The sequence below is a fragment of the Eschrichtius robustus genome, chromosome 8 (genome assembly GCF_028021215.1).
Source record: "Eschrichtius robustus isolate mEscRob2 chromosome 8, mEscRob2.pri, whole genome shotgun sequence".
In the NCBI taxonomy this organism is placed as follows: domain Eukaryota; kingdom Metazoa; phylum Chordata; class Mammalia; order Artiodactyla; family Eschrichtiidae; genus Eschrichtius; species Eschrichtius robustus.
In genome coordinates, this window is record NC_090831.1 from 63956877 (window position 1) to 63982394 (window position 25518).

At 38.9% G+C, this 25518-nt stretch overlaps 1 protein-coding gene across 1 annotated transcript in view; it reads right to left on the reverse strand.

Annotated features, from left to right (window-relative positions):
- SCIN (scinderin) overlaps window positions 1-22226 on the reverse strand; it is an 81106-nt gene extending 58880 nt beyond the window's left edge. The window contains exons 1-3 of the mRNA XM_068549968.1: window positions 22028-22226; window positions 15310-15464; window positions 10456-10617 (exon numbers count right to left, since the gene is read on the reverse strand). Coding sequence (XP_068406069.1) covers window positions 10456-10617; window positions 15310-15464; window positions 22028-22226 — 516 coding nt within the window. The remainder of the gene's footprint in view (window positions 1-10455; window positions 10618-15309; window positions 15465-22027) is intronic.
- Window positions 22227-25518: the final 3292 nt, after the last annotated feature.

Sequence of the window (25518 nt, forward strand, 5' to 3'; positions counted from 1 at the left end):
AAAACAAATACAGTATGCTAACACATATATATGGAATCTAAGGAAAAAAAAAAAAAAAGGTCATGAAGAACCTAGTGGCAAGACGGGAATAAAGACACAGACTTACTAGAGAATGGACTTGAGGACCTGGGGAGGGGGAGGGGTAAGATGTGACAGGGTGAGAGAGTGGCATGGACATATATACACTACCAAATGTAAAATAGATAGCTAGTGGGAAGCAGCCGCATAGCACAGGGAGATCAGCTCGGTGCTTTGTGACCACCTAGAGGGGTGGGATAGGGAGGGTGGGAGGGAGGGAGATGCAAGAGGGAAGAGATATGGGAACATATGTATATGTATAACTGATTCACTTTGTTATAAAGCAGAAACTAACACACCATTGTAAAGCAATTATACTCCAATAAAGATGTTTAAAAAAAAAAACCCTTTTCATTCAATGTTAATTAATTTTTTATACAAATATAGTTTGTTCAATAATGGTAGCAGTACATTAAAACATGTTTTAAATTTTAAACAGAATTTGAGCAATTCATTAAATTTGAGCAATTTCCATTCCACTACGTGTAGATGATGTGTTTAAGACATCTTATTTTAACACAGCTGTACAGTGGTGAGATGAATGTGTGTAGTACTATTAATAAACTGTGTTAGCCCAACACCTACTCTATTCAGAGGTAGTTGGTTAAGACTATTCACCACTCTGTGCACAAGGAAACTTTGTACTCAATCGGCCCCATGTTTGAAAAACTCTCCTATAATGTAACTTAACCTTTTTTTTAGAGGGCATGAGCTGAAAAAAAGAAATTTTGCAGAGAGCTAAAAAATGTCTGAATTGATATGATAGGTTGATATGTATTATTACAACCAGAAAAAGTTTTCATTATAATTTAAATTGCTTTATTTGTAATACTTTAATGGGATTTAGATGAAAAACCTTTTGTAAATCTTATTTAAGTGTACTAGACACTGAAAATTGTAGAGCAAACATGGTTTCAGAGGCAACTATTTTACCTTCTAAGATCCTAAGGGATTTAACAACTCAACACTAAATGTTATATTTGGGGAGGGAGGGAAGGATATAAAAACTCCCTGTAAATATGGAAATATCCATTCAATTTAGAATGAAGTCCACTTAAATTTTGGCTGAAATTTGCTGACGTACACGTTGCCCACGAACAACCTCTAGTAGAAGTTTGTGAAACTATAATTAACTCAATGTACAAACTATTAAAGGAAAACAAAATCACACTGGATAGTTCAAAAAGGAAAAAATAAGGGAGTAAAGAGAAACTGTTACTGGCAATTAGTTCGGACCACCAGTAACAAGAAATAAAAGCAAGTGAGTGATATTCATAGGAACAACCACACTGGGGGCAGACCTAGAGGTTTCTAAAATTTCCTTTAAACTACATGGTCAGAGTTAACAAGTCAAACAACAAAGTGCAGCCAAACCTCATTTGGGGACAGGAAATAAGAGCAGAAATAAAACAATGGTCAATGATGCCCTTGAAGGGAGGCAAGGTTAAAGGAGACCCCCAAACAGCCATGTGATGGTGACTCATAACATGGGCAAAGAATTCAGATGGAATTGCTACTCTTTTGTCCTTTTCTAAGTTTTTTATTCTAAATACATCTAAAAGTTTATAAAACGGGCGGGGGCAGATTTCTTCCTCTCCCTTGCTTCTATTGGCTTTATTTTTCCTGTGTTTAGTTTTCCCTTAGATCTAGTTAACCAAATATAGAAGTTCATTCAGATACCCCTCTAGGCTGGAGAGTCTCCAAGAACTGCTTAACAGCCACTATGCAGAACAGTATGGAAGTTCCTTAAAAAACTAAAAATAGAACTACCATACGACCCAGCAGTCCCACTACTGGGCATATACCCTGAGAAAACCATAATTCAAAAAGAGTCATGTACCACAATGTTCATTGCAGCTCTATTTACAATAGCCAGGACATGGAAGCAACCTAAGTGTCCATCGACAGATGAATGAATAAAGAAGATGTGGCACATATATACAATGGAACATTACTCAGCCATAAAAGGAAAGGAAATTGAGTTATTTGTAGTGAGGTGGATGGACCTAGCATCTGTCATACAGAGTGAAGTAAGTCAGAAAGAGAAAAACAAATACCGTATGCTAACACATATATATGGCATCTAAAAAAAAAAAAAGGTTCTGAAGAACCTAGGGGCAGGACAGGAATAAAGACGCACATGTAGAGAATGAATTTGAGGACATGGGGAGGGGGAAGGGTAAGCTGGGACGAAGTGAGAGAGTGGTATTGACATATATACACTACCAATTGTAAAATAGATAGCTAGTGGGAAGCAGCTGCATAGCACAGGGAGATCAGCTCAGTGCTTTGTGACCACCTAGAGGGGTGGGATAGGGAGGATGGGAGGGAGATGCAAGAGGGAGGAGATATGGGGATATATGTATATGTATAGCTGATTCACTTTGTTATAAAGCAGAAACTAACACACCATTGTAAAGCAATTATACTCCAATAATGGGGTGTGTGTATATGTATGGCTGATTTGCTTTGTTGTAGGGCGGAGGATAGCACACCACTGTGGAGCAATTGTACTCCAATAAAGATGTTAAAAAAAAAAAAAGATGTTAAAAAAAAATGATAATGTCTTCTGCAATACTTCTAGGACCTACCTTTTTCTTTTTAACTTTAAAACATGACTTTTTTTACCTTTTGATAAACAAATGCTTATTTATATTCTATTTTGTTGTTGTTTAAAGCCAAGCCAACTCAATATCCTTCAATGACATGTATACGTGTTCTAAAAAACATCTCTGACTGAAGGATGTAAGTTGGATGCAGAGAGTGTGGATGGTCACTGAAGGCAGGGCGACCAGAAAGGAAGGAGTTATATGTGAGGTAGGACAAAGCAGTGGTGATGGAGAAGAGGAGAAGAATACAGGGATTTATAAGGTTAAAGCCTACAGGGTCGGTCAGCCATGCCTTTGGATGGGTACTAGAGGACCGGGAATGGGGGAAATGACTTGGACAATTCTAGCTTGGCTGCGGCAGTGATGCCACTTACTGGGAAAAGGTGACAGCTTTTGGAGCATTCTTTTTGTAGCAAGAGAAGGTGAAATTGCGTTCTCTGTACTAGTCAAAGTATTTGGCAAATCATATATATTTATTTATCAAAAATAATTTCTTCCAGCCACAGAAGTAGGTGACTCAACTATTTTTAACTGACTTATTGGTTCTTTGAACATATGATTGTGAATTTCCCAGCACCATTAGACATTTCCCATATTGAAATGGGGACGTTCACTGTACAGTATAATAATCTGGGGGTGGAGCTTAAAAAGAACCTACACCAGGACTTCCCTGGTGGTCCAGTGGTTAAGACTCCACACTTCCAATGCAGGGGGCATGGGTTCAATCCCTGGTTGGGGAACTAAGATCCTACATGCCTCGCAGCCCAGTCAAAAAAAAAAAAAACACCCTACACCAAAGGCCCGTCCTAAAACCTTAAAATCAGAATCTTCAGGAGTCAAATCACAGGCATCAGTATTTTTAAAACCTCTTCTAAATGATGCCAGTGTGACACCATGATTGAGAATTAAAATATAACTCCTAATACCTTGACAGCCGTCTTTCCTAGGGCCCTCATCCATTCTCCAGTTACAGCCTGTGTGTAGCTCCATTCCAGCACTTCTCACATTCTACCTGGTCATACTCTTGACTTGTGTATGTGTTTGTGTCTCTCACCACTTCATGGCACCTGGAGGCCAAAGGCTATCTGGTTTTCATCTTTACACTCCAAGCACCCAGCATACACTAAGCACACACTAAATGCCATTCATCCATACTTTTATTGCAGGGTAAATTTCAGAGATTTAAAATTAGGTTTATCTTTCCCATTATCTTTTTTTGTGGCCTGAAGGCTCTCCCCAGTAAATCTAGTGGGATGCATTACTTTGGAGTAAGGACAAATTTATCCAGAACACAGAAGATATTGCTCAGCTTTCAGTTTTAAAATAAGCCTTCTTAAGTCATAGTAGAGGCAAAAGTCTGAAAGCCAACATAGTTTTAACTTAAAAGAACCTTGATTTTCCTAGAGTTAAGTGTTCTGCAGGGGAGGAGTGAGGACGTGGTCTAGAAAGTTGGTTTTGCATATGGAGAGCCACAGTCTTGGCCTCAGGGGCCAGAGTGTATTGCAGAAACCACGGAGAAGGCAACAGTGTGAAATGGTATAAGACTAGTTTGTCTGGTCCAAGAAAAGTAGGTGATTACAGGGGAACCAGGAAACTTGATCAGGTGCAATCAGTTTTTGAGAAGAGCTCGGTAAACGTCTACTCCTACTTATCTGTCATACATTCATCCATGATCCCAAGCATTAGAGCAGAAACAACTCTGGGCAGTGTCCAGGCAGTTGGACCAATGGGTACTGGTAACCATTTGGATACACTGTCCCCACAACTCCAGTGTGGCATGGGAAAAACTAAGTAGAGTTCCTGAGGGCAGATGCAGTAGTGGCTGATAGAACCAGAAAGGGTCTTGCAGTGGATATGTGGGCATCTCAGAAGACCAAAGTGAGGCCATGAATATTTTCCAGCAAGTGTCTTAGGACAGAGGCCAAAGCCTAGAGCTCAAGATTCAATGAAATGGTGATGCCTCAATTAAGCTTAGAGAGGAGGGAGGCTGAAGACTGCAAACCAGACTCATGCTTCCATTCTCAACCCTGTCCCCTATCCCAGGCAATAATATTACATATGCATCCTCTGGGATGGGGAAGGGGGTGGGTGGGATAATCTGATTTTCTTTAATGACAAACATAATTCACCTTAATAAGGCAAGACACTTTTAACCTACCTGTGGAAATAGAAGGTTGACAATAAAGCAAGGTTGAGTTATAGATTGAAAAAAAATTGCATCTCTATACACATGACTGCATTTGAGACTGTGTGGCTTTAAGTTGGACAGACAGACATTTGTTGAAATGTTTGTTGAGTGACTGTAAGTTCTGGGCCATAGACTAGGAACAAAGAGAGTGAGTGAGGCTAATAAATGTATGGGCAGGCAGTGTGGAAAGTGCTGAGAGGCAAGTCTCCGCATGGTGATAGGAAAGTTAAGAGCGTGCCCAACTCTACAAGGTGTGACATGGGACAGGGCAAGGGGGAGAGGGGGATTAGTGAACACATTATAAAGAAGGCACATCTGAGTTGAATTTGAGGGTGAGATGATATTAGATGCTTGGCAGAGAAAGGTGAGTAGAAGAGGAGAGTATTCTAAGCAAGGGAAACCTGCAAAAAAGCAAAAGCATGGCGACTTGAGGGAAAGTGTAAGGCACAGGGTCCTGAGACAGTATTTTGATGATGAAGAGGACGGGAAGCATTCAAGGGACACTTAGAAGGAAAAACAGACTGAATGTGATTGATCTCATGTGCAGCACTTGGGAGAAGTTGTCAGGATGTCTCCTGGATCTGGGGTTTGAGGGCCTGAGTGAGCAGTGGTTCTATTCACAAGAAAAGGACAATAAGAGGAGGAATCATTTTGGAATGAGAGGGTGAAACTGATGAGTTCTGTTTTTAGATTTATCGAGTCTGAGGTTCTCATGATATACACAAGATGAAATATCTCGGAGGCAATCTGAAATACTGACAGAGAGCTCACTCAAGAGGTCTGAGCTGGACTATAATGCTGAGATTTACTATTTATCGAGTCTGAGGTTCTCATGATATACACAAGATGAAATATCTCGGAGGCAATCTGAAATACTGACAGAGAGCTCACTCAAGAGGTCTGAGCTGGACTATAATGCTGAGATTTACTAGGGGGTGAGCAGTTGAAGCTCTGGGGAAGGATGAGTTTGCTCAGGAAGAATGTATAAAGAAAAGACAATGATCAAAAGTAGAATCCTTAAAAAAGCAACAACTTGTGGCAGTGGGCAGACCATGTGAAGAATGAGAAAGAGTGGCTTGAAAGGGAGGAGAAACAGGAAGCCAGGGAAGAAGTGAGACTGAAGGAAAAAGGAATAATCAAGTGTCAACTGAGCACAGGGGCAAGTGGGAAATGATCAGCGTCCACTGGATTTAGCAGAAGGCACTGATGCTCATAGGAAGAACAGTTTCAAAGAAATAGTGGTAGTGAAAGTCAGAAGACGTGGGTTGAAGGCCAACTGGTCAATGAGGAAGTGTAGGCTGCTTTTTCAAAGCAGCATGACTGACTATGAGAGAGGGCGGGATAGATTACAAATAGCAAAGGCAGTAGGGCAATGTTGCATAACTGACCAAACAAGTTAACAAGGAAACAGAACATGCAGAACACCACGATTAAAAACTCACCACAGGTTCCTACTCCTGTGAAACCTAGTTCTCCACTAGTGGCTGGCTCTGACATGTATTTCTAAAAGAGTTAACTCCAGATACCAACCTCTAAGAATATGGGCTTTTTTCATTATCATTCACTTTCTGGGGTTACTGATGCTTTGTTGCAATATTGAGATGTAATTTTATTAATTTCTACAAATTCCTCATATCTTTAAAAATAGTGGGAAAGTAATGATTTATAAATTCACCAACATTAAAATATATATTTCAAAAGCATTTTCCAACAATTCAGTAAATTCCAATTTGCTGAAGTCTAGCCACATCCCATATTATTTTCTGAAAATACACTAAATACAGGACAAATTATCCAAATCATCCTCCAAAATGTTGATGTTGTAATTAAATGAAAAATTTTACAATCTCATGCTTTAGGTTGAAAAGGTTATGCTGTCATGTCTAGAGAATATTTACTGTGGTCTAAAATCCTATCACAGTAAATGTTTCTAAGGTATATGGCACATCACCTTAATACTAGTGATTGTTTATCAAAAAAGGCTCACTTCCCTCAAACACAATCAAGATATGGGATTTAGGTTATATCCATAACCTTAGCATTGGCCAGCTGGCTTTAGTTTGGTGACAGCTCTGGATGTTCAACCTATCTTTTTCATACCTGGGTAATAAAACAAGATTGAAGAGATGGCATTGGCTTCCCTTTGTGCCCACTAAAGCAGAAAGTGGTCATGAAATAATTAACTAGTAACTGTTATAAAAATACTATGATAGAGAAAATTTTGATTCCCTTCTTCTTGGTTTACTGTGACACACCCTAAAAATAAAGTCCCCAAGGTAACTGCAAGATCTTATCACCTTTTAGAAACTTTTGGCGACATAACAACTGGTTAAAGGTTAATAACACAAACGCAGATCATGTGGGTATTTGTTCTAAAGTACTTAGGAATCCAGGGCTTGATTCTTACTAGGATATCCCTGTGAGGTGTGGGAAAGTTCCACAACATAAGAGAAAATCAGCTTCAAGTATCTCTGCAACAAAATCATTCCAAATGTCTCTAACCAACCATGAGAGCAGGAGGTAACTTGAAATTCATTAAAGAAAATTAACTACATAAAATAAAGAAAATTTACTATTAAACAGGTGAATGTCCTCGAATCTTATTATAGAGACTCTGTCCCTATTACATGAGGCTGGATTTGTGGGGACTACTTCTATGTGCAGATACTACCTATGGGAAGAGAGCATATGTTACTAGAGCTAGAATTGGTCTATCACAGCATTCAACTATCTAGCCCATTGTGGAAACTCAATACTTGTTCAACAAAATAATAAATAATTTCATTAATAATACTACTTTCAGTAGATTCTAAGCTGTATTAGACATAATCAATTCTGAATTCAACAGATTCTGAAACTATTGCAAGACACTCTGTTATAGAGCCACATCATCTTCTATACTACCAAGTTCACTTAGTGGAATGAAAAGGATGTGACAGGAATAGAAAAACCCAGGTCCTATCCCAGATCACCACTCAACCTGCATTAACGCAAGTGACTTGCTCACACCTTCTAAGGCGTTTCTTCCTCTTGTGAAACTGGGATGGTAACTGCCATTTCCAGATATGACTGTGTGTCAGATGGGACTGAATCAGAGTCAGCTAAGGTCAGTAGTGTCATTAGAAACCACAGTTAAGATGAAAAAAAAAGAAGGAAAAAGAAATAAGGAAGTTAAGTCTCCAAGAGGTTAATGACTTGCTCAAGATCAAAGAGCAGAGAGTTGGAAAGCTCAATTGGACATTATTCATGACAAAGAGATTATTGCATTTGTAGAGCAATTACATTACACATAAAATACTTTTTTAGAAAAGAAACATTTTCAAGTAATGGCAGTGATGAATTACATTATCAGTGGGAAGTAGATAGGGGCCTCAAAGCTCATCTAATCAAATACCCGACTTTTATAGATGAGAACCTGCGATTACACTAAACTCGGATGAAAACTGAGGTCCACTTTCTCCATGAACAATACCACCTTATATGTAAAAATACTTTATAAATTATAAAGGGATAAAGGGCTATAAAATGTAAGTAGTTGAGGGAGACAATTATTGTGCATTGGCTTTGAGAGATTCTGAGTGCTGTTTTTGGAACTGCATAGCCTAATATACCTGATCATCTATTCGTATAAGTTGTGGTTTTGGTTGCAGAGGAATGGAGGGAGAGACTAGTATCTGTTTTCTGCCTACCTGAAGGTTAGGACTTAAGCCTGGTTAGGGGAACAGGTTAGCATCTAAGGTTGAAAAGGATATTTCCATGAAATTCACTGTGAGATACAGGGCAAGAGTACTGCCATTTTGGGTGCAGATGTCTAAGTGTGACACTGGGAATTGTACTTTGGGCATTAATATCATAATTTCAACTGTGCACCCAGCTGGTATAATCCAAGACAGTCGAATTATACATTAGCAGTAATAAAACTAGAGGTGTATCCTAACTTAGAGAACCCAAAGAAGTTTATAATTTGTGTCATTTTCCAAACTATTTATAACCTTAGCATATTTAATCTCTATGCTGTTGCCAGATTAATATTGCTCAAACCAAACTTTGTGTAGCTGCATTTTTAAAATCCTCAGTGTCCCCTCTCTATATATATGAAATAAACTTTTTTGGCCTCTGTCTGATGCTCTTCCCCAAAATACTGCCCAAGGAGAGGCAGTAAAGCAAAAGGCTTAGGTGGGAATCAGACATATGTAGGGTCTAATCCTGGCTTCATTATTTACTGGCTGTGCCACCTTGAGCAAGTTCTATAGACAGTCCAAGCCTCATGCTAACTGAAGCAATAAGTCCCTGAACATTGCTTGACCTAGAAATGTTATGGATGATGATTGGAATGCTGATGTATGTGGTGTGATGAGAATTATGATCCCTAGAAGAAAAAGGACAACATAAACATGCTCTGTGCTTCTTGCCTTCTTTGCCGTTGCACATGGGTTTTCAGTGGCAGGGAATACTTTTTTAGGTTTTTTAAAACCTTACAAAGTTTTAAAGACACAACTCAAATCCTACCTACTAGAGTCTAGCACAAGACCTTGCAATAATACTTCTTTGTCATGATAATAATGATAAGTATTCCTGACATTAAAGAGGCCTCTTTTCCTGGAAGAAAAGTCAGATGTTGCCCATCCGACTAAGATGATACTTGACATTTGTACTTGTGCCTTTTCTTCTAATAATTCTGAGAAAATTAAAAAGTGTGAAATAGGGACTCCCCTGGTGGCGCAGTGGATAAGAATCCACCTGCCAATGCAGGGGACATGGGTTCCATCCCTGGTCGGGGAACAAAGATCCCACATGCTGCAGGGCAACTAAGCCTGTGCGCCACAACTACTGAGCCTGCGCTCTAGAGCCCGAGTGCCACAACTACTGAAGCCTGCGTGTCTAGAGCCCGCGAGCCACAACTACTGAAGCCCGTGCACCTAGAGCCCATGCTCCGCAACAAGAGAAGCCACCTCAGTGAGAAGCCCGCACACCGCAACGAAGAGTAGCCCTGGCTGGCTGCAACTAGAGAAAGCCTGTGCGCAGCAACGAAGACCCAACACAGCCAAAAATAAATAAAATTAAATCTTTTAAAAAAAAAAGTGTGAAATAGTATTATGTGTGTGGATGTAAGGGATATACTAATATTTGTTAAAATATTTTCCCAAAACTCTTCAGGCAGGCGGTTTAGACTCATCCTACGTCCATTTTAAATTCTAGAATCTTTGCTTCCTGGGGGAATCAATTTCCCCCTCAAGCAATGTTTTCCCACACACACTTAGGGACAAAAATAATTAGAGGAAGCTCTGTTCAAGGAGAAGGGGAAATATATTAAAATTTTCAATTTCTGTTCTATGGTAGGAAGAACTAAATCACTACTCCATTCTAAACCTATCAAAGAAAATAAAAACTTTGAAGTCCCGCTTTATGTGTCATTTAAATACTTGCCAATTAGTCATATGATATAATTGCACCTCACATAAACATGACCTTTTTCTAAGTGTGTAGAAAAAGTGATTATCTTCCATGACACATACATCTGATTTGATCTGAAGACAATTTACTTTCCTCTAGACATCTCCATGTGTGTATAAAACTTACAGTGCCAAGGTCAATGATGAAGCAGTCACCCTTGTTGAAACTGTCCCAGCTTAGAGGAACTTCTGTGGCCCTGACCACTCTCCGACCTTTCACATGCAGGAGCCTCTGGGCAGTCAAGTCATTTGTGAGAACATGATTGAGTCCAGACGCCACACCTCCAGCCTGATCAGTGGAAGGAAGATAGAAGACAAACAAACAGAAAAGGATGAGGCTTCGAACTAGACACAGCAGCTTAGAAAACCACAGGCGTTGGTGCCAAGCTGCCTGGTAGGCCAAGATAAAATACCCACTTAAGTGCGTGTGAAAAATTAAATATGCAGAAGAGAATTTCCTGGCAAATCAACAGGTTTTTGTTTTGTTTTGTTTTAGGCTCTTTATCCTTCCTATTTTAACCATTCGATTTAATACTGCAAATATTTACTGAAAACCTTCCATGTATAAAACCTGCTACGTAAACTGAAAAGAGCTGTAGCTCTTGTCCTCTGGGAACTAACGATTCTCAAACCATTGAGTGAGAAGGCAGACAAGGATTTCAGAAAAAATGGTGACAGGAGGTTAACGGAGAGGCAGAGGTCAGAAGTACAGACGAGGAGAGCCTAGAGGACCAGGCAGCCCAAAACTCCCATGGTCACAGCCTCAGGTCAGAGAAGGGAGCTGAGTGCTGGCCAGGTATGGGCTGCTCCTAATTTTGGTCCTTGTTTTTTAACATTAAAAAATCACCTGTTGGGGCTTCCCTGGCGGCGCAGTGGTTGAGAATCTGCCTGCCAATGCAGGGGATACGGGTTCGAGCCCTGGTCTGGGAAGATCCCACATGCCTCAGAACAGCTGGGCCCGTGAGCCACAACTACTGAGCCTGCGCGTCTGGAGCCTGTGCTTGTAACAAGAGAGGCCGCAATAGTGAGAGGCCCGCGCACCACGTTGAAGAGTGGCCCCCGCTCACCACAACTAGAGAAAGCTCTCGCACAGAAACGAAGACCCAACACAGCCAAAAATAAAAAATAAATTAATTAATAAAAAAAAAATCACCTGTCTTATTTATTTAGGTAAAAAGAGTTTACAAAATATGCCAGGCTTAAGTATTTATACTCTAAATCTGGTTGCACATCCCCAACCAAAACAAAATGAAAATCAAAGTACAACCACACTGAATTAAGAAATGCTGAAGAAAAACAGATTAACTGTATCAAGCACATCTTCTTGAATCATTTGAAATCAGCTTTTCCCTTTTTCATTCTTTTCCCGAATTAAGTGTTAAGGACAATAATCTTTATTTACTTCCATAATTAACTATGAGGTAATGTGCAGAATAAAGGTGCAGTGTAAATAAAACTGTTACTTATTGATCAAAAGCCTCCCTGATAATATGGTAAGAAAACTAGCAGTATAAGAAGCCTATAAAATAATCCAACTTTCAAATTTATTACATCAACATTATACAGTAAATCCAAAGAAAGAAGTGAAGGTTCATATGTAATCAATAGCACATTCTTTAAGTTTCCATTGACTTTAGACTTCTCCCCTTCTCCAAAAGGCCCTCATGAATAAAAAGGTTTTGTTAGTATATGCTAAATGTTGACTTCCAGACAATTACAACTGCAAGCTTTTACAAATATATAATAATTTCCCACTTCATAATTTTGAAAAGATTGTCATATTTCTTGACTGCACAAAGTATTATACAATAAAAATAAATTCAAGTTTTTCACCGATATATTACTATGTTTGGCCGCCTTAATTTTTTTAAATAAGAGGTACACTGCAATCTGATAAAAAATAGCATAAGAACACTGTGTTCTGTAAAAGAGTTATAAAATATAGAGTTGACTTAGACTGAGAATACATATATAACATTTAGGATAATTTCATATGGTGAACTATCAGAGTATATATAGTCTGTGAACATTTAATGGTATTTTAAAAATTAATTTTGTCTCTGATATTTGATGCCAAAAATGCACAAAAGAAAAACTTTTGTTTCATATATGTCTGTATCAGACAGTAATTCTTCTATGAATACTGTTTGAATGTACCCTGGAAACTCCCAGCCTCTTTCTACCTATTCCACAGAATGAAAGCAAGATGGATGATCCCCTAAATCAAGGGCACCATAAATACAGTTTTACTGGCTGACAGATGTCTGATCGTTGCTATTTACAATCATGATTGGGGCTGGGTCTTGTTCAGCTTGGGAAAGGTGCTTAGCCAGAGATTTAATATAAGGAAGTAGTAGTAAGTAATTATTTATTTATTTATTTATTTATTTTATTATTTACTTTTGGCCACACTGGGTCTTCGTTGCTGCGCGCAGTCTTTCTCTAGCTGCGGCGAGCGGGGGCTGCTCTTCGTTGTGGTGCGCGGGCTTCTCATCGCAGTGGCTTCTCTTGTTGCGGAGCACGGGCTCTAGGCGCACGGGCTTCAGTAGTTATGGCTCACGGGGTCGGTAGTTGTGGCTCGCAGGCTCTAGAGCTCAGGCTCAGTAATTGTGGCGCACGGGCTTAGTTGCTCCGTGGCATGTGGGATCTTCCCAGACCAGGGCTTGAACCCCTGTCCCCTGCATTGGCAGGCAGATGCCTAACCACTGCACCACCAGGGAAGCCCAGTAGTAAGTAATTAGTCCTCTGTAACCCCTCCCCAACTCCCTCACAGAGGAAAAAAAAAAAACTCAAGTCGATTAAATGACATGGGAAGATGATCTTAATGTTTCCTAGCTGCATCTTTATCTTATATATAGCAACTAAATGTGGTTGTTGCTGACTTGGGAATGGTAGACTTGGCCAAGTTTTACGCATTTCAAATAGACACAATATCCTTTCCATAGAGTATTCTTAAATAAAAAAATTCATCTGGGCATTTGAACGATTTACTTATGTTGAGAGCATCATAGCATCATGGTTACCAGCTTAGGCACTGAAGTCAGATAATCACCCAGTCACATAGCAGCTGTGAGAGCTTGGCAAGTTACATAGTCTCCCTAAGTTTCCATTTACTTATCTTAATAGGATGATAATGATAGAAACTGCACCACAGAGCTGTTTTTCAGATTAAATGCGATAATACATGTGAAGTGCTTAGTATATTCCTAGAAGCATGAAATTAAGTATAACGTAATAATCTTTGCTGTTCTGGGTAGTAAATGAGCTCTGCTTCCACGTTTCCTATCACATATTGTTGCAACTACACACGTTATCATCTGCTCAATGTCACTAGTGATAAGACAGTAAAATGATTTTTTTTGCTGATAAATTTGACCTCCATTTGCAAACATCCTCTTTCTAAAAACTGCTGATTTGTGGTGGTTTTAATGTTGATGATTAGGAGATAATTATCCAATAATTGTAAAATTACTTTTATCATGTCCACTTTTAAGTATGTAACCAGAAGTTTGATTTCAGAAGTCCCGCTAATAGGCAGAAGGATTAATAATAGCATAAAATCCGAATGATGGCATATGTATTATAACATACGTATTTTTATTATTTAATTTAATCCTTAATCCTTACAACACCTACACAAGAAAGCTGTTGTTACACCCATTGCACATTTGAGGAAACTGAACACAGAAAGCTTATGTAATTGCCCTGAGGCAAACAAGCCATATGTGGCAGAAATGGGTTCATAACCAGGATGATGGCACAGTACATGCTTCTAGTAACTACAAGCCCCAGCTTATTCAAAATCTTGGGTTCATTGACATACGAGATGTTTCAGGATCATTTCACATAAAATAACTCGTGAATTAAATAAAATAAGAGGTAATAGTTTCATATTTAATAGTTTCTAGCTTAGAGTAAAAAAATGATTTCAAGAGAGAGAAGAGAACTTTTAAGTGTTTTGTCCTGATCCCAATGGCATCACAAAATATTCAACTAAGACTCTGATCAGGAAAAAGAAGAAATAAACTCGGGCCTCATAGTAGGCAAATTTAGTATATATTCAGAATTCTAGTTTAGTTCTGAGGTTTTAGGTCTTCACTGGGCTAATATGGTAGACGGGTGGGGTGGTACGGTCTGCAGAACACCTGTTGGAAACGTTTGATTTTGAGAAAGATTGTTGCCGGAGTGTTTGTCTAGAGAAGGTGTTCCTCACACTTTAACTGAACACTCTTGGAGGCAGGGGGGATAGTGAAGGATGGCCAGTCTGCAAGCGCCACTGAGAGAATTCCAGGAAAAGCTATCCTTTGCTGAAGGTCGCCTTAAAGGCACAGACTATTTAATTATTTGGGATTTTGTTTGTTTGTTTCAGAAGTAAAGCCATTTGATGATTATTGTTTCAGGCCAAAACACATAAATTCTATGTGTGTGTATGGGGGGGGCGTATGCCAGTGTATGCGTAGGAGTTTGTGAGACTCAACCACTCATATGTTCAACTCAGTGGTTTCATTTGTATCATTTCCAAGATCAAACTACACTATTTGGGAAATGCGTGTATAGTTCTTTGTATTAACTGAAGTTATAGTTGTTATAAATACTGTACTAATATATTCCAGAACAACTGAAATTCCCAAGTTGTGGATTATTTGCAGCAAATTAAGTGATTCTTTCGAATAGCAAAAATGAAAACTATTAATGCCCAAGTTGCCCATATTTACTTAGCATCATTAAAAATTAACCTATCAAACGAAATTAAGTCAGAATATTTCACACATTATACCACATATTCCACAAACATTTATCAAGCATCTATTATGGGTCTTGAGAGTACTGGGGATATATCAGTGAACAAAACAGATTAAAACAAAAACAAAACAAAACAAAAAACCCTGCCCTCAATGAACTTTCATTCTATGAAGATATGAGGCATGGATGGATAGGAAAAGAAAAGGGGGTCATAAAACAGTTTGAGAGAGCTGCTCACCTTGTATTTCAGACCTCCTTTGAAGTAGCCAACAAAATCCATAGACTCATAGCCTTGAAGTTCTCTATTCTGCACAGGCTTGCCACCCAAATAGTCATCCATCTGAACAGTAAAGATGGCAGCTGCTGCGCTTTCATCCTGAGTACACTCCTTTCCTGAAACGGCCAATGACAGCACCTCATTTATCAAGCAAGAAACAGGATTAAGGCAGAATTTCTGATAAGAAAACACTCAGAAATTTTCTTTGAATTATATGCCAATACAATAAATTTATGCATAAATTGTTCATCTTCAACAGAACAATCAGCAGAAATGGTATAATATAAAATACTATTTTAATAACTAAAAGAATTGTTTTGTTCCCACTTTCCAATTCTTTTTTTTTTTTAATTTTAAAAGAAACGCCACTGTCAGACTATGTTCAGGAAGATATAATAATATATTCCAGTAGGATTCACATTCATTTGGTATAGTCAATGATAAGGCTATGAAAACATTTTTCAATTGTTTTAGCCTTTCTCAGAATTAATCTCCAGGCTTCCAAAATGTCAATATGTTAATATTTGTAAGGAATACAAACATCATGGGCCAGAGCTAAACAACACTTTGAGAATGGGAAAATGGATGTAACTTGACTTTACCACTGTTTTTGAGTCCAATTGTCCCCACTTCACTATCTTATTGGCATAACATAATATTCTCGGAAGGAAAAGGGAGGGTAAAGGAACCAGAATGCTAACATCTTTTGAATGTTAATGTACGCAGCATTACCCCGGGAATTTAACACACAACACACAGTTAATTTTCATAATTCTAATGCAGATCCCATCCAGGCAACCTCACTGAGGTCCAAACACCAATTCTTAAACCCAGTGTCTTCGACGTACACAAAGATCAGAGCCAGGATAGCCCTGATGGGACCTCAAAATTTATAAAAGACATTTTAAAACTTCCACTACTTAAGCTGTGTGAAAATCATTAATGATTCTAGAAATAATAATAATAGCTAACATTTATACCTTTATAGCACCCTTGCTATGGGCTAGGCACTACGCTAGTGTTTTACACGGATAATCTGATTTAATCTTCAAGTGACCCAATGTAGCAGAAACCATTCTCTACCATGTTACAGCAGAGGACGTGGAGGCTTAGAGAGACCACGTAATTTCTCTGAGGTCATAATGTTGACCTTTGATAGAACATGACCCAGAGGCAGGTGTCTGTGACTCTGAAGCACAGGCTCTTAGAAATTACAATACTAGTAGATATTTTTTATACTCAGACTCTCATTACCAGTAACATTTTGAGGTGATTGGGGAATGTTATTTTCCTCCATGGATAATTGATGCATAAATGTTCAGAAGCTGTAACAATACTATAGTTCAACTGGAACCCCAATTAAGAGTATTCACTAAAGTTGGAGAAAGGAAGTCAGTCAGGTATATTAAATAAAGAATTGGATTTATTTACAACTCCTCTCACTCTCAGAGGGGACCTGTGTAGTAAGTGTCTTCTCAGAAAAAAAATTTAGTAGCTAGAAGAGTATCTGACATGATATCAATTTTGTGAACTTGTGGTCAAAGAAAATTATTTAACACATAAAAAACACATGCAATTTTGCAGTCTGAAAGGGCCTAGTGTCATTCTTCTGTCCACTTTCCCATCCATAAATTAGATTACTAATAAGGGCATAGATGTAGATTTGTACAGAGAGGCTTTAAGAAGGACACTTAAATCAAGGTTAATATGAAAGGTGTTGAGGATGATGTATTTGATATAAATATTCTTACTTGAGTACAAGTTGAAACCCTAATCTCTTTAGGTAGGTGAAAATGGGCAGGCATGCGACTAATGAATGAACTAGAAGTAAGTTAGTTAAATTATGCTATCATTTGTTGATGCTTATGCACTGTGCAAGGCCAGGGAATGTCAGTATGAATAAACCAGAGTCTTCTAAAGAGGTTGAAAGGTCTTAATGAAGCCAATACTAGCCTTTGAAAATGAAAACTAAAATCAAATTCAGTTATATTACGATGAAATTCTAATAAGTGTTCAAAAACTTACAAATGTTCTGAATGAGTTATGCTTATGACTTCATTTATTTTCCCTATGCTAATTTTCCCAATGCCTTCCATGTTATGTTGTTTTGTGTTATGTTATTTTATACTATGTTATGTTATATTATATTTGTAAATATGCTGTAAACTTCCTAAAATTGTTTTGGGGATGTGATTTTATATATAAAACATAAATAAAAAGACAAGTTTAATGACTAAGTTAACTGAACAACCATTCATGATAAAAAAAACTCTCGCCATGTTAGGAACACAGGGGAAAATCCTCAACTTGATTAACAGCATCTTCAAAACACATACAACTAACATAAATTCTTAATGATCAAAGACTGAATCCTTTCTCCCAAAGATGGGGAACAAGGCAAGTACTCCTACTCAACATAACACAGGAAGTTTTAACGACTGCAAAAAGGTAGGAAAAAGAAATAAAAAACATACAGATTGGAAAGGAAGAAAAAAATGTGTCTATTTAGAGATGACAGGATGGCCTACATAGAAAATTCTATGGGATCTACCAAAATAAACCTCTTCAGAAAAAGTGCATTCAGCAAAATAGCATGATGAAGATTAATCAATAACAAAAAGCAGTCTCATTTTTATATAGAAACAATGAACATGCAAAAGTTGAAATTAAAAGCACAATACCATTTACAGTCACTTCAATGAAACTGAAATACTCAGATACATATTTAACAAAACAGGTACATGATCTACATGCTAAAAACTACAAAATGGTAATAAAAAATCAGACCTTAATAAATATAAAGACAGTATTCATGGAATGTGAGACTTGCAATACAATAAATATGTCAATTTTCCCCAAATTGATCTATAGCCTTAATTCTATTCCTATCAAAATCATATTGAGGTTTATTACAGATTATATGAGTTAGTTTGTTATAAAATTAATGTGAAAAGGCACAGGCCCTAGAATAGCTAAAACAACCTTGACAAAGAAAAATAAGGTAAGAATACTAATTCTATCTGATATTAAGGTTTACTATACAGCCACAGTAATTAAGTAAGACAGTGTGGTATTGGTGGAAGACACCAATTGGTATAGACACACAGATCAATAGATCAAGTTTCCTCCAATGTAAAATTTTGTAAAACTTTAGTATGTACAGTTTAGTATACTACAGTATATTAAAGTATAAGTATATAAGTACAGTACAGCACAAAATGCCACAACCAGGATATTGACATTGATACAATCCACTTATCTTTTTTATATTTTCCCAATTTTACTTGAACTCATCTGTGTGTATTTGTACATTTAGTTATATACAATTTTATCACATATGTAAATTTATATATCCACCATCATAGTCAAGATACTGCATAGTTCCATCACCAAAAAATCCCTTATGTTGCCTTTTTATAACTACACTCACCTCCCACCTGAATCCCCCTCCACTACGTCATCTCTAACCTCTGGTGACAATAAATCTAAAATTTAGTCATTTCCAAAATGTTATATAAATGGAATCATATAGCATGAGACCTTTTGGCATTGTTTTTTTTTTCACACCGCATAATTCCCTAAGGGATTCACCTGAGTTGTGTTTATCAATAGTTTGTTCCTTTTTGTTGCTGAGTAGTCTTCCTTGGTATAGATGTGCCACTTGTTCAACCAGTCACCTGTTGACAGATATCTGGGCTGATTCAAGTTTTTGTCTATTCAAATAAAGCTGCTATGACATGCATGTACATGTTGTTGCATGAATATAAAATTTCATTTCTCTGGATTAAATGCCCATGAATGTGACTGCTGGGTCACATGGTACTGGCATGTACAGTTTTGTAAGAAACTGCCAAACTCTTTTCCATAATGGTTGTACATTTTATATTCTCCTCTACCTCAAGCAATGTTTAAAACTCCAGTTTCTCAGCAACCTCTCCAGCCCTTGTATATTATAAGCTCCTTGTATTGTACCTTGTATATTGTAACCCAACTTTTTGGATCCCCCGTGCCTTACAAAGAGCCCGGCACGGATAGATGCATTTAAACTGCTAGGTACAAAGCTGAAATGTTTTTTCAGGAAGGACCGATGCAACAACTTCTAAGTTACATGCAACAAATTCCTACTTTGTAGAGGAAACAAAAAATAAATTTAAAAAATGAAATAATCTGAGATATGCAAGGGTACTATGGAAAGACACTGAGGGAGAGACCAGGAAAGATGACTCTTCCTCTGTTCTCCCGTTTTGTGTCCCACTTCTTCCTGTTTCCCCTTTCTTCCTCTTACTTGGCCTGTTTCTTCATTTCTACACCAGCCATCTTTTTTATCCCAGGCTGATTTTAACTCTACTCTCTTTCATCTTCCTTCCAACTGACTTCCTTTAGTCAGACTTTCTCTTCCCTTGAACCTTCAGCTCTCCCACTTGGAGCTTTCTCTCAATCTGTCCCTCTGCATAATCCTCATGAATTCACCCGAATTTAGGTCTTAGAGTAGAATACATTGGATGAAATCCAGCTTGCTTCAGGGAACTGAAGTAGGAAGAGCTGCTGAACAGTTCCACCTACAGGTCCTGCTGACTATCGTGCGCTAAACTTTCCACAGTTCCCGTGATTTTCTCTTGGCACAAGATCCCTCCCAATTCCCCTCATTTTCCTTTTTTCCATCAAGGCTTCTCTGCTTCCCCATAACCGCAGACACGTGGTGTCTCTTTCACAGTGCTCGTCACATTTTACCTGGGTTATATCACTTTTTGTTTTATTGCACCTTTGAGATTGTAAAGTTTCAGGGAAGGTTCATAAATCATTCATATGCAAAAATGCTGGGCACACAATGCTGGGCACGTTGAAAGTTACTGAATTAACCTGTTAATTAACACACTATTAAGTTCAGTTTTAGTAGACCTTTAAGACCATAAAATGTTTCTGCCCAAAGCATTTTCTATTACATTTTTTGAAACTGGTGAGCACTAAATGAATGAGTTAATTCGCATCTGTAAACCCTACGAAACACAGTTCTTGAAGAACTTACCTGGATAAGAAAGAACCTATAGAATTAAAACAATTGTGTTTAAAGCCCCCTTGGAATCCTCTGACAAAGTCAAACTCCACTGCTGTCTACAGCATGATATGAAGTTCTTTCACATTTTAATTCACCAAAATGACAGATGTGGTATTTCAGATACTTTTACTCATTCCAGATCCAAGTTCTAAACAGAAAAACCAAGGTAAGGACATTATTATTCTATGTGGCATCATTCATTCATGAACATAAGTTATACATTAAGGTTTCAGTGGGGAGTTTCTTTTGGAGGGTATAAAATATAAACAGATCACTGTCTGTGATAATAGGAACAATGACATTACACTAGGAAACCAAAATGAGTTTAGATCTCAGCCTCAGCCTCCTCAAGCAAGCACAAAATTTTAATATCAAGTGCTATAATGAAACAGTGCTGTCTCCCTCTATGGATTTCTCATTTGGAGTGTTGGCTCCAGGTGTTCGCTAATATTGAGAACATCACTTCATGTTCTCTACCATTTTGTTTCTTAAAATCTTCAAATGTTAGGGGAAAAAATGACTTTCAGGGACTTCAAAATGTGTATGTGTGTGTGGTTTTGTGTGTTTTCCCCATAAACCCATGAATAAAACTAAAAATAAACACAGTCTAGGGGAGGCAAGCTGATTTTAAAAGAAGGCAATAAGGCTCAGACAATCCGTGCGTTGTTAGACGGGGTGTGCCCACTGGCACAGGATCTCACAGGGAGAGGTTAGACATTCAGGATGTTTACGAGTAAAAGTAGAAGGTGGGAAAAGTAGAACACTCAAGGCCCGGTGTCCTGAGAGCCTGGCGTGGGTGAAGCCCAAAATAATTACTACTGATGAAGGAGCTGTTTTGTTCCAAATTGTCTTCTTGTTGAGATACATAAATAATAAATTTAAAAATAATCATATTATTATTATTATAAAGCAACTCATCTAAATACAAACTCTGCCATATAAAGCTATTTACTCAGCCAGCATCCTAATCAACAGGAATTTCTCTTAGCCAAACCTGCGAGCAGTGCGTGGCAGGCTGGAATCTGATTTAAAGCGGCCCAGAACATTAATCGCCGCAAATAATAGAGAACTCTAAGCTGACGCCCAAGGGCAAAAAATAAAACTAAATAATTTTCTTAAAGGAATTCTCGCCGTCTGCGGCGAATGCCCACAAACTTGTTTGACTTCATCTCCTCGCTGACAGGGGAACCAGGACTGAACCTGTCGGAAGGTGAGCCGAACTTGGCCAGCGCCACGGTGCATCGGGCGGTCGCCCAGGGCGGGAGGTGGGTTTGGAGACTGGAAAGTGAAAGGGGGAGAAGCGAGAGGAAGCAGCGCCAAAACCCGGGAGATGGACACGACAAAGGTCAAAGCTAGTGAGGTAAGGCTGCTCCCGACTTCGCTGCGCCCCGCGTTCGCAGCCGCGTTTGCAGGAGCGGACGCCGGCGGGGAAAAGGTGCCCAGGCCCAAAGTGGGGCGGGGGGGGCGGGGGGGGAGGCCCACGGGGGCTCAACCGGCGCGAAGGGTCTCCAGGCCCGTCCGGCTAGCGCTGCCCCGCCCCCCAGCCCGCAAACCTCAACCCCCAGCGGCCTCGCCCCTCCCCGACCTGGGCGCGCCCGGGCCCCGCCGCCCGCCGTCTCTCACCGAGCCAGAAGTGCAGGCGGTACGTGAAGCCCCGCCTGGCCTGGGTCGTGTGTAGCACCAGGTACGCATCCCCGACGTAGAAGTCACCGTAAGCGCCCTCGGGCACGGCCACCAGCTCCAGTTTCTCGATCCTCCAGACCTGCAGCCCCGCCTGCTTGCCCGCCCGGGCGAACTCCTCGTGGTACAGCCCCTGGGCCATGGCTCGGGCACGCGATGCTCCGGGAAGTTGGCGGGGTACCTCGCTCACCCTGAAGTCGGACTGAACCCAGACCGGCAGGAAGAACCCTGGTCGCAGCGGTTTTATAGGGTTTGCTCTGCGGGGGCGGAGCCCCGGGACCCCCAAACGGGAGGGGCTAAGTGCTCAGGCCGGAGTTGCTTTGGAGTAGGCGATCGGTTCTCCTCCGAAGCGTAGCGCCTGGTATCAACCTCCTACGTCCTTCCCCCGCAGCCCGAAGGAAATCGAATCTCAGAAATCATAAGATCCTAAGGAAACTTGCTGAAACTCCTGGAAATGCCTCCTCCAAGGAAGGACATTTTCCCAGGCAATAGCTGGAGGAGATCAACAATTAAAACTCAGGTTGGCGCATCGTTTAAAAAAAAAAACTGGCTATCCAGGTAACAGTTAATCATCAACTCCATCATTTTATCAGCCTGTCTCGCCATTCCCGATGGGCAAAGTTTTTCCGTCCTGATCTTCCCAATTTGAAAATGCCATGAGAAACAGCATGTCAGGTTTCTTGGAAAGAGTGAAAACCTGGAAGGATAGTGGTCTTACGCGGGGGACAGCGCTCTCTAAGTCCCCAGGGGTTTAGGGAGCTGTGGTTAAGCTCTTTGTCACCTGCCTCCTTTGGGCAAGAGAGTTTTGTTTTTAAAAAAACAACAACAACAACAACAGCAGTCCTCCTGGGGTGTTCTCAGGCTGGGCTGTTTGTGAGTGTGATATTATGCTTAGCCTGCCTTCTGAGTTAACTGTTACCTGGCTTCAAGGTGCTAATTTTCTCATTGTTTTCCCTACAGCTTTTGCTTTTGCAGCATGGGCAAAGCACTGTAAAATACAGACGGAAGTTTACTCCTTATTTTGCATTCATTTAACTGAAGCTGATATGGCAAAGGATTTTACTGTTATTGAGAAAGCAAATCGCTCATGACATAGAGTAAGAAAGCTGGTTTTTATGCATGTACATTTTCTGTCACTGTTTTCCAAATTACAGAAGTCCCCAGAAGGTAACTAATAACATACAATTTGATTTTTTCCTTAATTAATTTATGTTTTAAAATAGGTATTACATGACCATGGTAAAAAAAACTCAAAAGTACAGGTGTGCAATAAAAATGTATCTCTATTTCACCTGCCATCCGGTTGCTTTCCCCAAAGGCAACTGAGTTACCAGTTTCTTAAGTATTTTTCCAGACATATTTGATATTCTTTCAACTACAAGAATACAGATAACAGAGTAATTTTTATTTTCTAACAGAAATGGTAACATACACACTGTTCTGAGCCAATATATCAAAATATCAATAGCCAGTACTCATAGAGCTGCTTCTTTTTACTGACCACAAGGTATCAAGGTATTCCATCTTTTAAATGTACTATAACTTATTTAATCTGTTCAAGTTCATAGGCATTTAAATTTTGCCTATATTTTGCTAACACAATGTTGCAAACAACATTTCTGAACATACTTTGTTATACTCATGAATTATAGCTATGAGATAAATTCCTGGAAATACAATTGCTAGAGGGGTTGGAATTCAATGGTGTTGATGACAGTGATGATAATTATGAAACTAGTCACTACCATTTACTGTTCTTCTGCAATGATGGGGCATGGCAGAGATAGCTTTCATTCAATTCCCCTGTCCATTCTTGGTTCTGTAGTCACCTAACTACAGCAAGCCTCAGGTTCCTCATCTGTAAAATGGGAAAATAATAGTTTCCACCTTAAAAGATTGTTATTTGGATTAAATGCGCAAGTGTTTTTGTCTGTTACATAGAAAATGCTCAGCAATTATGAGCTCTGTTATGCAGTGGTGAGCTTCCTTTTGCTCCTCTAAACCCCTTCTTCATCCTTCAGCTCCTGGCAGTCTTCCCTTAAGACCAGCCTGCATGGGCTAAAGCAACTGGGCTTCAATGCCCTCTAGGTTAGGGTTTGGTTGGAAATCAGAGGGAGAGAGGAGAGTAAGGTCAGAGTATTTATTTCCTTGGCTTCCTCCACCAAAGGTCACTACTTTTAAAGACAAATAACTCTATCTGACTTTTCTCTCCTTTGGATTCAGGCAACTGTCCCCTCAGATGCATTATCCCTTTAGGTTTCTCTGTCCTTCTACTTATATATATATAAAACCTCTAAAAAAAAAATCTCCTGAATTTTTCTGTTTTGTATGTACCATCTGTCATAGGTCGAGATCCTAATTGATAAATACTATTAGCTACGTTCTCTTTTTTTCTTTCTAACACAAACAATGATAGGTAGGTTTGAGAAGGCTTATTTTATAAATGAGGAAACTAAGGCTTCGGAACTTGTCAAAGATCACCCAGCTAGTGAGTGGCCGAAGGAGAATTCAAGCTCACTGTGTCCAATTCAGAAGCACATATTCTTTACAAAACCTTACTCTTTCGATCCAAATTATTTGGCCTAGATTTGTTCATATAAGTATACTTTATATTTTCATTTTCTTCAAACTTGTCCCTAGAGAAGCTTCTAATATGGTGTGTCGCATTCAGCACCAGGAAGCTTAGCTTTAACTTTGTGACTGAGCCGTTACATGTCTTGGTTTTCTTATCTATAAAGTGATAATCATTTGTTCTCTTCTTTCTTCTAGGGAAAAAATATGAAAACTGGTGATCTGGACTTAAGATAATTTAAAAGTCAGAGTTATCACTTAAGTTCAGTTTCAGTTTTAGTCATAATTCCATTCCTTCTGGTGAAGGAATTCCTTTAATGATTAAATAAAAATAAAAGGAAATAATTTCTTTTTATTAAAGAAATAAAACGGGACTTTGATGTATAAGTGAAATTCCCTCTTACTTAGGCCGGCAATAGGGTGAGGCAAGTGAGGCACCTGCCTGGGATGGAAAATTTACAAGTGCACTAAAAAGTTCAATAATCAAGATCAATACTATTTTAAGGCAGTATTTTTAATAATCAAAATTAATGCAATAAAAATAGCAAAGTTTAAAATAAAGACAGAATTGTTAACAGTGCCAGATGGGGCCATATTGGAAGCTGAGACAAAGGAAAAATACTGATTTTCTTTTACTTAAAATTTTGATATTTTGGTTTATCATTTTTTTGCATTACTGTGTCTCGTTTTTCTTATCTGTGAAATGGGACTACTGACACAAATCCTTGTAAAATTGTCATGAGCATTAAATGGATAAATAAATATAAACCTGGGATAGTGCCTGGTATAAACTCAACTGAGATTGATGAATGGTCAAATCACTTCTCCCAATCCAATCTTGTAAGAATAATGTTTCTAAGTCT